This window comes from Aquarana catesbeiana, linkage group LG12, assembly GCF_042186555.1.
Source record: "Aquarana catesbeiana isolate 2022-GZ linkage group LG12, ASM4218655v1, whole genome shotgun sequence".
In the NCBI taxonomy this organism is placed as follows: domain Eukaryota; kingdom Metazoa; phylum Chordata; class Amphibia; order Anura; family Ranidae; genus Aquarana; species Aquarana catesbeiana.
This window is the reverse complement of record NC_133335.1, coordinates 46,860,460-46,873,855: the sequence shown is the minus strand read 5'-3', so window position 1 is coordinate 46,873,855 and position 13,396 is coordinate 46,860,460. Positions and strand designations below refer to the sequence as shown.

At 46.2% G+C, this 13,396-nt stretch overlaps 1 protein-coding gene across 5 annotated transcripts in view; it reads right to left on the bottom strand.

Annotated features, from left to right (window-relative positions):
- The window catches only part of FAM171A2 (family with sequence similarity 171 member A2), a 59,993-nt gene extending 55,565 nt beyond the window's left edge, over window positions 1-4,428 (bottom strand). For 3 of the 5 annotated variants that reach the window (XM_073607694.1, XM_073607693.1, XM_073607696.1), the window contains exon 1: window positions 4,152-4,426. In XM_073607694.1, the coding sequence (XP_073463795.1) occupies window positions 4,152-4,275 (124 nt within the window). In that variant the 5' untranslated portion in view covers window positions 4,276-4,426. Of the gene's footprint in view, window positions 1-4,151 lie in introns of all 5 variants that reach the window. The other 2 variants (XM_073607697.1, XM_073607692.1) reach the window with 2 other exon arrangements.
- Between the last annotated feature and the right edge of the window lie 8,968 nt (window positions 4,429-13,396).

Here is a 13,396-nt window from a genome sequence, read left to right as displayed (position 1 = left end):
GCAAAGTATGTGTGGTGGCAACCAGGTGAGGAGTACAAAGACAAGTGTGTCTTGCCTACAGTCAAGCATGTTGGTGGGAGTGTCATGGTCTGGGGCTGCATGAGTGCTGCCGGCAAAGGGGAGCTACAGTTCATTGAGGGAACCATGAATGGCAACATGTACTGTGATATACTGAAGCAGAGCATGATCCCCTCCCTTCGGAGACTGGGCCACAGGGCAGTATTCCAACATAACGACCCCAAACACACCTCCAAGACGACCACTGCCTTGCTAAAGAAGCTGAGGGTAAAGGTGATGGACTGGCCAAGCATGTCTCCAGACCTAAACCCTATTGAGCATCTGTGGGGCATCCTCCAACGGAAGGTGGAGAAGCGCAAAGTCTCTAACATCCACCAGCTCCGTGATGTCATCATGGAGGAGTGGAAGAGGACTCCAGTGGCAACCTGTGAAGCTCTGGTGAACTCCATGCCCAAGAGGGTTAAGGCAGTGCTGGAAAATAATGGTGGCCACCCAAAATATTAACACTTTGGGCCCAATTTGGACATTTTCACTTAGGGGTGTACTCACTTTTGTGAGATACTACTGTATACGTATTGCATTGGCCATTCAGTATACAATCTGACTGCGCAATCTCTGTACAATCATCTCCTTCAGGCCCCGTTCACATATTTCGCATTTTGCACATAGGACAGCCTATTGGCTTCATTGGCCTGCCTTATGTGTGTTGGTCACCCCAGAAGAATCTCCTTTTTTTTTTTGGTCAACAAGCTTAGCGTGATTTCTACGCACGTTTTGCCACGATTGAGCAGGTGACAATCACAGCAGAATGGCACCACGTCTAGGGCGCTATTAACAATAAAGACTCGCGTTACGCGTTTTGCTGCTGTTTGGAATCTCTGTCAGAATTGCAGCAATTTTGCCTGCAATTCCGAATCATGTAAACGGGGGGCCCAAGATCTGCCATCAATTATGTAGTGCAAGGGCCCATCTGATTGGATACAGATTGTATGGAATGTTAAGGTTTGTCCTCATATTACATTGTTTTGGTAAAAGAGATTTTCAGGTTGTACAGTGTATGGGCAGCTCTATGGTGGTAAACAATCCATTTTTTTTTTTCTGAACAATCTCTCCCGATAGGAATAATCGATTCATACTCGACAATCCCAAACGTTGGATACGCACAGGGAAGAGGATTTTGGTTGGGAGATATGACTGTATCAATCACATGTCTGTTTCCCCCGTGCGATCGCATAATCTGAAAGATCGAAATACAATCGTAGTCACGAACTAAGCGCCCCAGTTCTGCTGAATGATGCAGCACAATTCTGCCCGGACCAACCCGACTCGGCTAGATTGAATTATGCCTGTTCGATTGTATGCCGATTTGATCTAATGGAACATCAATCAGATAAACATTAAACTTACCAAAACTATGCAATAGACAGAAGGACAAACCTAAACAGTCCGTTGCATTTGTTTCCAACCAGGCAGGTGCTGGCATTACATAGCTGGTGGTAGATCTGAGGCTGATCATACACTACACAATCTGATTGTACAATCTCTGTGCAATCTCCTTTAGATTTCCCAAAATTATGTAACATGAGAACAAACTTAACAATTCATTCAATTTGTATCAAATCAAGCATGCCCTTGTACTACGTGATCGATCTAAAGGAGATTGTACAATCAGAATGTATAGTTACCTTAAAAGAGGAACTGCAGTCTGCTCACATAATTTGTAATAAAAACATCTTTGCCATTCTGAAGCTTCCCTCCAACCACATCGCATATTACTTTATATATACTGTGATTCTGTACTTTCCAAATATGCTGCAGCAATCTCCCTCCACTGAGTCTGGCTGCAGCCATTTTAACTGTGGGCAGCTGAAGCTGCTGCCTGTTCACTTCCTGGATTTACACAGACACACACCTCCAGTCCTGCAGCTCTCATTGGCCCTCTTATGACTCACTCCCCCCCCCTCCTTCCTGGCAAAATCTCACAAGAGTAAGAGAGAGAGCTGTGTATGATGTCATAAGCCTAGGCCAATGACCAGACAAGAAACAGGAAGTGGGCTGTAGACGGGATTTACTGGCAGAAAAAAAAAATGTGTTACTATCCAAAGATAAAACAACAACACGGGCAGAAGATTTAATAGATGGAAAGATGAAAAAATGACTGAAGTTCCGCTTCCGCTTGTAAGGCTGGCCATACATTATACAATTTTCCTTTAGTTTTACCAAAATCATATAACAACACTTTCAATTTGTATGCAATCAGGCAGGTCCTGGCACTACATAGTTGAAGGTAAATCTGAAGGAAATTGAATATGAGAATTGTATAATGTATGTGTACAACATCCTTTAGATCAACTACATAGTAACAGAGCCTGTCTGGTTTTGTAATCGAAAAGATTGTTTAGGTTTGCCTTCATATCACATAACTCTGAAGGAAACCGTACAGACAGCGTACAATCAGATTGTATAGTGTATGGTCGGCTTTAAGGAAACTGTGCAATCAGATTGTATAGTTCAGTGATGGTGATCCTTGGCACCCCAGATGTTTTGGAACTACATTTCCCATGATGCTCAGCTACACTGCAGAGTGGATGAACATCATAGGAAATGTAGTTCCAAAACATCTGGGGTGCCAAGGATCACCATCACTGCTCTAGTGTATGGCCAGCTGTAAAGAGACAGTACAATCAGATTGTATAGTGCATGGCCAGCTGTAAAGGGACAGTACAATCAGATTGTATAGTGCATGGCCAGCTGTAAAGGGACAGTACAATCAGATTGTATAGTGTATGGCCAGCTGTACAGTGACAGTACAATCAGATTGTATAGTGCATGGCCAGCTGTAAAGGGACAGTACAATCAGATTGTATAGTGCATGGCCAGCTGTAAAGGGACAGTACAATCAGATTGTATAGTGTATGGCCAGCTGTACAGTGACAGTACAATCAGATTGTATAGTGCATGGCCAGCTGTAAAGGGACAGTACAATCAGATTGTATAGTGTATGGCCAGCTGTACAGTGACAGTACAATCAGATTGTATAGTGCATGGCCAGCTGTAAAGGGACAATACAATCAGATTGTATAGTGCATGGCCAGCTGTAAAGGGACAGTACAATCAGATTGTATAGTGCATGGCCAGCTGTAAAAAGATGGTACAATCAGATTGTATAGTGCATGGCAACACGCTACTTCTCAAGACTGCTGAACAGAAAGCACACTGACGCCTCATGCAAAACAGCCAATCGAATTTCGTCTTTGGAAGCCAACTAGGAACCTGCTTTGTTGCTACGGGCAACAGCTCGGCGTCTTTGGCGATTCCTCCGTCTCAGCCCGGAGACAGACATCTGTGGGGGGGACAGCTGGGACTGAGGACAGCTGACGGGGGACACTCGTTATCCGTATTCCCCGGAGTGACCTCACACACACACGCCAACATTCCCCTAAACCCCCCCCCCCCGCCATCCTTTTTTTTAAGCCCCCCCCACGAGGAGGTCACATAACATCCAAACACTTAACCCTTCGCCTGCCGCCACCCCTAACCCAATTAAGTCACTTAAAAAAAAAAAAAAACGCTAAGCAGCCGTAATTGTCAACAAATAGCAGACGCCAGGGCAGCGCCGTAACCCCCACGGGGACCAATCAGATCTCACTTTACTGTCGCCAGGTGAAAAAAAAATAAAAATAATAATAATTTTTTTAAAAAATGGACAACGGCAGATGGAGCCGTACACCCTCCCCCCCCAAATCCATCCCCACCCATTACATCACAGGCGGGATTTACCCCCAGAGACCGACTCCCCCCTCCCATCCACTACGGTCATCCGCCAAAACTGACGCACAGGCTACCCCCCTTCCCAAAAAATAGAATGGGGGGGGGAACGCAGCCCCCCCCCCGATAAATCTCTACCAATCACAGATCAGGTGATCCCCCCTCCCCCCCGTCTGCTATCAGCCCACCAATCCATGAATGACTTAAAGGACCCCCCCCCCAAAAAAATGAAAACAATAGAGCCCCCCCTGTGATATGTCCCCCCAAGGATGGCAGGCATGGGTGATGTCTCCTCGCTCATCCTCTCACCCCCCCCCCCCCCACAGTGCCACCCTTCCTATTGTCTTCACATCCCATAGACTTACCCTGAGGCATCGGGGGCTCTCCTAGAGATTTGCCATGGCAACAGATGCAGAACATCACCATCAGGACCAGGCCGGGCCAGCGCAGCCCCCCACCAGGCATCCCTGCCCGCATAGCTCGCCCCATGCTCCCCTAATGGTCACCCCTCCATTCTTCCTGCTCTTCTCCAGCCACAGACAAGCTCAGGCTCCTGGCTCTCCTCTCCTTTCCTCTCTCCTCTCTCTCCCTCCCTCCCTATGTCTTTCTGTCTCTGGCCTGCCACACCTCCCCCCTATTCAATCCCATAGCCAGCCAGCGACACCTGCTGGACGCAGCCGGGTAGTGCAGGAGAGACTCAGGTGAGCAGCAGCAAGCATGCAATTGCAAGCTCCTAGATACAAGGGGATGTCTGGCTCTGCCAATGATGGCACTGCCCCCTCCCTCATGGCACTGGCTCTTGTCCTATAAGCTGCAGGACCCCTGGCAGGTCATGGAAGAGCAACTACGGCGGCTAAAGTGGAACTAAAAAAAAAAAGAAAAAAAAAGGCGAGCTCTTCATTGTGCAAGAGACACGCTATGCCAGTTCTGCAATCAAACAAATTTAGACACACGGGGCGTAAAAGACGCTGCGTACGGATGCATGCTGGGTCTAGTTCTGCACGCATCTGTATGCAGCATAATTAAAATGAATCGGGTCATTCAGACAGGCGTTTTTAGGGGCCGTTATGTCTTGGCGTTTTAACAGTGTAAAAAGAAAAAAAAGAAAAAGACACAGATTCAGTTTTTTTAATGCATGTATGTGTGCAAACGCATCTAAGCATTGTGTAACCGCATTTAAACGCAACAGGCTTAACAGGGTTTAAATCCGTAAATGCGTTGGGGCTCATTCGAATGTTTAATTTAGATGGTAGTTTTGTACACATCTAAATGCAGCACCATAGTAATCAATGAACCCATACACACCACTACGTCTATGGGCGCATTCACGTGGCAGAAAAAAGCTGCGTTTAGATACGCACAGCAGATAGTTTGGTACGCATCTAAATGCAGCGCTATAGTAATCAATGAACCCATACACACCACTACGTCTATGGGCGCATTCACACGGCAGAAAAAGAGCTGCGTTTAGATACGCACAGCAGATAGATTGGTACGCATCTAAATGCAGCACTATAGTAATCAATGAACCCATACACACCACTACGTCTATGGGCGCATTCACACGGCAGAAAAAAAGCTGCGTTTAGATACGCACAGCAGATAGATTGGTACGCATCTAAATGCAGCACTATAGTCATCAATGAGCCCATGCATGCTCTGCGTCTACATACGAAAATGAGTGCTGCGTTTAGTCGCACGCAAAAAGAGTAGGACACAGCTGCAAGTTTTTACACGCATAGATCTACAGATTTTACGCACAGAAACGCAAATGCTTTTGGCGCATATTTTGCATTGGATCTTCTAGCTCTGCCAGTAAGAAACTTTGTTTAATGCAGAAAATACACATATACCCATGTTAATAAGCCATACATGTAAAAATGTGAAGGGTAGGACACAGCTGCGTTCAGGGCCGCACAGATCTGCAGATTTTACGCACTATGGTGGTTATGATTAAGCGTGGTGTGAAACGCGTCAGCTGCTGTACGTTTTATTCTGATTGTATGGACTATGTCTTCAATAAGGGTATTTTCTTGGAGTGTGCCCACCCAGATTATTTTTGCTCCCATGTATCTTGCATACTGAGCCGGCACACCAATTGGCGGGGGAGGTGAACCTGCGTTATGTTTCAGAAAATATGCATATTTTGCGTTTGCGTTTTAGGTGCAGTTTATAATAAAAAATAGTCCTGCATGCTGCATCTTGCATCTTTAAAACGAGAAGAGATAGTTCGGCCACCGCACACCTCACCCGGTCTGAATGGTTAGCAGATGAAAGCAGATAAAAGCAGCCTCAGTTTGATTCATTCATCCAGACCACAACTCCAACATGCTTCACCCCGCCCTTGGATCTTCATGATTAAGCCCCAAGGGTGGGACGAAACATGTTGGAGTTGTGGTCTGGATGAATGAATCAAACTGAGACTGCTTTTATCTGCTTTCATCTGCTAACCACTCAGGCCAGGTGAGGACCTTTCCTCAGCCTGCACCCTCACTAGCCAGTGGCATCCAACTTCCCAGACATTGATAGCGGGCAAAATTGTACCGCCAGGGGTGCCATTAAGATTTAATTGCAACCCCAGCTGCCTGCTAAAGAGCAACACATTTTGCCAGTGATCCAGGAGCGCATTTGATTTTGTGAGCATTCGCAATCCGCACAAGTGTGAACCTAGACTTAAAGCAGACCCTCAGTCTTTTTTTTTTTAACTTTCCATCTATTAAATCCTCTGCCCTTGTTGTTTTAACTTTGGATAGTAAAACATTTTTTTCTGCCAGTAAATACCTTATACAGCTCACTTCCTGTTTCTTGTCTGGTAAAAAGCCGAGGCTTATGACATCATACACAGCTCTCTAAATCCAGGAAGTAAACAGGCATCAGCTGCAGCTGCCCACAGTTAAAATGGCTGCAGCCAGACTCAGTGGAGGGAGATTTCTGTAGAATATTTGGCAAGTACAGAATCACAGTATATATAAAATAATATGCAAAGTGGCTGGTGGGAAGCTTCAGAATGGCAAAGATATTTTTATTACAAATTATTTGAGCAGACCGCAGTTGCTGTTTAACCACTTGCCATCAGCAGGCCGTCATATGACGGCCTGGACTTTGTGATGGTATATTTGAATGATGCCTCAGGCTACAGGCATCATTCAGATATCGTCATTTTCAGCCGGCGATTCCCTACACCATAAGAATGATCATAGCCGCTGTTCGTTCTTACAGGCGGCGAAAGGGGATGTCCCCCCCCTCCCGCTGCCCTCCGGTGCTCCTACCGACTCACCGTAGCGATCGGTGAGTCAGAGACAGGATCCGCCAGCCCCAGATGTTAACCATAGAGATTTCCGGCGGACCAGATGGTCGCCGGAGTCTCTATGATCGTCAGAGGCTGGGCGCGATGTTATGACGCCACGCCCGGCCTCTGCATTCAAAAAAACGGCTCCGCCTCGGCTGGGAAGCCAGGATCGTTTTTTTTTTTTTTTTTATTATTCTAGGCTTCCCAGCCTAGAGGTGAGATATGGGGTCTTATTGACCCCATATCTCACTGTAAAGAGGTCCTGTTATGTCATATTCCTATTACAAGGGATGTTTACTAGATGGAAAGTTGAACAAATGACTGAAGGTCCACCTTAAAGTAGAACTATAGGCAAAACCTTTTTTCCATTTTGGATAGAGTAAAGAAGGGTTATAACCCGTCATATTTTTTTCTCGCCATCTGTGTCTCATTGCAGAGATTTCCCTTCATTTCCTGTCCTACGGCCAAACAGGAAGTGACAGGGTATCCCTGCAAATTAAGGGAATTCCTTGGGCCCCCCCCAGGTCACCAGAACTAGTGTCCCCATTGGAAGATTTCCCCTCTATTACTTTTCTGGGGACAATTCAAAATTTGGGATTTTCTTTTAATTTCACTTTCAAAGATAATGGTAAACAGGACAAATAGAGAGGGGAATCTCCCTAATAGGGGCACAGACAGCAATAAAAACTGACAGGTGTTCTAATCCATTTCCACTTTATCCAAAACTAAAAAAAAAAAAACACTTTAATTTGCTTCCATAAAAATATGCATTCTATAGAATGTAATGGTAGCATGCCTAAAACGCATAAAAAATGCAATGCACCGCAAAGATGAGAGCCGCCAATAATTTTTAGCATGGTGGTGCCCGAATGAATGACTCCCATAAAAATGAACAGGAAGTAATGGCATCCCCTGCCAGCCAATCAAGATGGCTGAAGAGAGGATATAGAAGAAGCCAGGTAGAAGATGTCCACGCCAGGCTAGGGATTCAGCGGACATCACACTGATGGAATAGAGGTGAGTACCTGCAGGCTTTAGTTCTGCTTGAGGTGGAACTAAGAGCCCATTCACACCAGAACATGGATCAGGAAACATGCGTTCAATGCGCGTTTCCCCAACCGCGTTCAAAACACACTGCAGTTGCAATCTGTAGCGGGTGTCAATGTTAACTTAATGACCCTGCAAACGCAGCTCGCAAATGCAGCGCGCTTGCCTGCACCGGATCTGTACCATGCGACCCGGTTGCTGCGCCTGCAGAGACTGGTGCAGTCTGGTGCGTTTTCGGCCTATTCTAATGAATGGGCTGAAATCACACTGCACCCGGATCACTCATAAAATGCACAAAAACATGCAACGCATTCCTGTGCGATTCATGGGCTGGGCTAAGGCAGCTGTAAGACGCTGGCATCTTCTTCTGTGTTCCAGTTTTCGGCCATCTTTATTGGCCAGCACGGGATGACGTCAATCCTGTGCATGGGGAGGAGTTAGTCATCCTGGCACACAGGGATCGGGCCGGCCGCTGTAAGCTAGATTGCGCATGCAGAGATCAGTTTACACGCTGATTGCTGAGAGCAGGCAGGTAAGTGTACTTTATTGCAGAAGAAACATTGCATGTCTCTTCTGTAAGTAAGAGCCTGCCTGCTTGCAGTGAATAACAAGATGACTTTCATTTCTAACCGCATCGACTTAAAGTGATATCAGAATGAAAAACCTGTGACCGAACCGCCGCGTTTTTTATTGCAAGAGGGACATGTACCCGCCTGTAAAATAAACTTACCTACCTGTTTGCAATTTCCAGCAGGGTGCCAGTATTCTAGGATGAATGACTCCCACATATGCGCTGAAGTGACGTCGCCCCACGCCAGCCAATCAGGACGGCATCCAGGAAGAAGCTGGGGAGAAGTTGCCTGTGCTGGCAAGGCACGTTGCAGGCGTTGGACGGTTGGAACAGAGGTATTTTTTTTACTTTAGTTCTGCTTTAAACCCTGGTTCATACCAGTGCGACTTGTCATGCAACGTGACAGTTCAAAGGCGCATGACAAGTCGCACCCTATTTCTGGCAATGGAACACCTTAAATTGCTGCGACTCAAAAAATGGTTCCCACACTATTTTTATTTTTTTGTGCAATTTCAGTGCGACTTGCATTGACATCTGTTAAATAAAGTTGCACAGATGTCAGCAGATGAAATCACACTGATAGTTAGCTTTGAAGTCATGCTGAAGTAGCGCCACACTGGTGTGAACCAGGGCTTAGGGCACTTTCACACTGAGGCGTTGGGGGCGTCGGTGGAAAAGCGCCGCTATTTTTAGCTGAGCTTTACCATCGCTTTAGCGGCGCTTTTCAGGCACTAGTGGGGCAGCCCGAATCCTCCTCTTCTCGGGTCCCTGGCTGGAGCTCCCGGCCCCTCCCTCCTGTTGAGTGCCCCCACAGTAAGCGGCTTGCTATGGGTGCCCCCGAACCAAGCTGCAGCTCTGTGTATCTATTTGGACACGGAGCTGTGTTTCGGCCTCTCCCCACTCTCCTGATTGGCTAACTGAGTTTGATTGACAACAGCGGGAGCCAATGCAGGCTCAGGAGGGAGAGTCCCGGACTGACAAGGCACTAGTGGACATCGCTGGATAGAGATGGGCTCAGGTACGTATTGGGGGGCTGCTGCACACAGAATGCACCTTCTGCCTTTACAACTACTTTAAGTATCTGACTCTGATCTGGTATCAGCCAGCACAAGAAAACAATCATTTAATGTGCTGACATGAAGAATGCTGAAAGGAGAGGAAAGCTGAGTGACAGAAAGGTAAACTCATCACAGTGCAACTTCTCCTTTTACTGTCCAGTCACAAGAGTGGGGGAGAAGGCTCAGTGACAACCTGGGCTCAGAGGAAACGGGTTGAATGATTGATGCTGGCCATCAGACTGAGGACATCTTGTGACCGAAAAAAAAAACTAAGGGGGAATTGATTGAAGCTGCATATTGTAGCCTAAAGCTGGTTTTGTTATGTTGTCTTTTATTGGGCCATTTATTTTGACCTTGCTGTGTAAGAGTTCTGCTTTATAGTCGGACTTCAAACAACCAGCTAAATACATCGATGAAATAACGAGAAGAGAGATGCTTTCCCTCCCAAAGGATTTGTATTTCTGTGCATTCAGTCCTGAGATTTACAGATCTCTGCCACACAGCCCAGTCCTGTCTGGCAGTGCAGGAGACCTGATCTTCCTCTGCTGCAGTTCAGTAACATATACAGGTCTTGTCCCTCCCCCAGCATGTGACTGGACAGTAAAAGGAGAAGCAGAAGTTCTTCTCTTTGTCACCATGCTCTCCCCTTTCTATCGGCTTATCCTTGCAGGGACAAGTGTAGCACAACTGATTAGCTTCTTACATATTTACATACGGTAGAAGGTGAGGTTGAAAAAAGACACAAGTCCATCAAGTCCAACCTAGCTTCTTGTGCTGCTTCTTCCACCCCAATCTGAGCTCTGCTGTACAAGGGATTGCAAGAGTCTGAAACCTGGTAACAAAAAATACAACTTTAATCCTGCTAGGTTTTTTCAATTTCTCAATCAAAGTTTAATGAGCCAGGTGAAGGGGGGGGGGGGGGGGGGTGACAGCAGGACCACCATGGTAAGAATTTTGACCAATTCACAGGAACCAGCTGACATTCTGGCAGTGACACTTCCTTTGCTGTTTAGTGCTAGTTGGTTCAGTCTTAGATAGACTAGATAGACCCTCCCTCCCATGTTACCTCGGTTTAAATAAGTACTTACCTGTCCTGGGTGCCCGCGATGTCAGCCGCCCAATGTCGACCCGTCCCTCGGCTCTCAGGTCCCGGCACCGCCATCCTAAGTAAGGGAAACAGGCAGTGGAGCCTTGCGGCTTCACTGCCAGTTTCCTACTGCGCACGCGCGAGCGGTGCGGTGCTTTGTGAATGGGACGCGATGTGTTGTGGGGCACACACAGTTCCCATAACACACTGTGCCCCATTCCCCAGAAGACAACACGGGGAGCAGAAGACTGAAGATCACAGCGGTGTAGGAAGAGGCAGATTAGGAAGACTGCCTAGCAACAGCCATTTCACGTGAGTAAAACATTTTTTTTTTCTTTTCCTCCATTTTTTTAGGTATTTTTGGTGCAATTTTTTTTTTCAGGGTGGACCTCCACTTTAAGCTGCTTGCGGATGGTGCAAGGTCAGCAGGTGACCATACTGTCCGGAGAGACTGGGCCTTTGGCATTCTTGGCACATTAAAAAAAAAACAATGACCCTACTGTGCCCAATATTACCTATGACCCGGGATTTAGCCCAAGGAATGAGTGCTCTATGATTGCAGTACCGCTGGCTTGATTTATTGCCTGCCAGGAAATCTAGCTCATTCTTGTTTTGCTGCTTTTAGTACTGACTTTAGAGGGTGTTAAAAGTGTCACTTTAACACCACTGAAGTGGTTATCGGTTGAGCTGTGCCTATAGCTGTAAAAATGCAATATTTAACTCTTTCATGACTAAGCCTATTTCTGACATTTGGTGTTTACAAGTTAAAATCCATATTTTTTGCTAGAAAATTACTTAGACCCCCCCAAACATTATATATATATATATTTTGGCAGAGAATCTACATAATAAAATGGCAATTGTTGCAATATTTTATGTCACACGGTATTTGTGAAGCGGTGTTTTAAACTTAACTTTTTGGGAAAAAGACGCTTTCATGAATTTTAAAAAAATGAAACAGTAAAGTTAGCCCAATTTTTTTGTATAATGTGAAAGATGATGTTACGCCGAGTAAATAGATACCAAACATGTCACACTTTAAAATTGCACGCACTTGTTGACTGGAGACAAACTACGGTACCTAAAAATCTCCATAGGCAACGCTTTAAAAATGTTTTACGATTACCAGGTTAGAGTTACAGAGGAGGTCTCTTGCTCTGACGATCGCGGCAATACCTCACATGTGTGATTTGAACACCGTTTACATATGTGGGCGCGACTTCCGTATGCGTTTTCTTTGCTGTGTGAGTTTGCGGGGACAGGGGCGCTTGAAAAAAAAATGTTTTTATTATTTATTTAATTTATTTTTATATAATTCAATTGTGTTTTCAAATGAAAAAATGATCATTTTTTATTGCTGTCGCAAGGGATGTAAACATCCCTTGTGACAGTAATAGGTGGTGACAGGTACTCTTTATGGAGGGATCCCAAATCCCTCCTTTGCACTTCAAAGTATTCAGATCACCGAAAACGGCGAATCTGAATACTGTATTTTTTTTTAAATCCGGCGCCATTGGCAGCCGAGTAAACCGGAAGTGTCGTTGTGACGTCACTTCCGTGTTTACATTCAGGAGACTGGAATGAAGCCAGTCTGTCTCTAGGGGCCGGAAGTGGTGCATCACGGATCGGGACTCCCGGTGGGATGGGAGGCCCGCTAAGAGCGGTGGGAGGCGGTGGGAGGGGGGATGTCCCCTCCTGCTCCTCCGGTATACCAGCTGAGCGGCTTTTAGCCGCATCGGTTGTTATACCTGGAAATCCGATCACCCGCTCTAAAAAATGGTACCGGGATGATGCCTGCAGCTGCGGGCATCATCCCGGTATAACCCCCAAAAGCCGAGGCCGCACATCTGTGTACGCTCGGCGGGAAGGGGATAAATAACCTAGGCACTTCAAAACAAGCATGCTTTAAGCAGTGCTAGGATGAGGTCCTCTAACACCCAAGGTGAAGAAACCACAGCCCACCCCCCTCCAGGGCTGATCCTTATTGGGGGTATTAGTGATGAGACAAATCCTTATGTTATTACTCTGTTATACCTTATACGGGTAGCACAGGGGTTCCAATTCTGGCCAGGACACTATCTGCATGGAGTTTGCATGCTCTTTCTTTGCCTGCATGGGTTTGCTCTTACAATTCTGTAGCATTACCCCTGTAGGGGTTGCCAGTGACAGGGTTCCCCACTGCTGCACAGCCAGGCACACAACTTCAGCTTGATCAGTCCTTGAGCTTTGTTTTTGTGTTTTTTTAGTGGGTAAAAACTTGAATGGGGATAGGAATTATGGAATGCCCAACTTGATAGCAACATAAATCAGGGGCAACTTCCTCCCTATGTACACAGCTCCACTTTGTTCTTTCCACTGTTCTTGTACAACTCCAATGGATTCCTCCTCTTTGGATTGTACGGCTCTGATTCATTAGCTCTAACAGTCTCTGTTAGATCAGCAACAGCCCCTTACAGGCTAGGAACTCTCAGCCCCTTTAGAAAGTAGCATAATGTGGAGTGAACTGCATCCTGAGGTATCTCCACTCCCTTGTAGATACTGGTTCCAGCTCTACTACT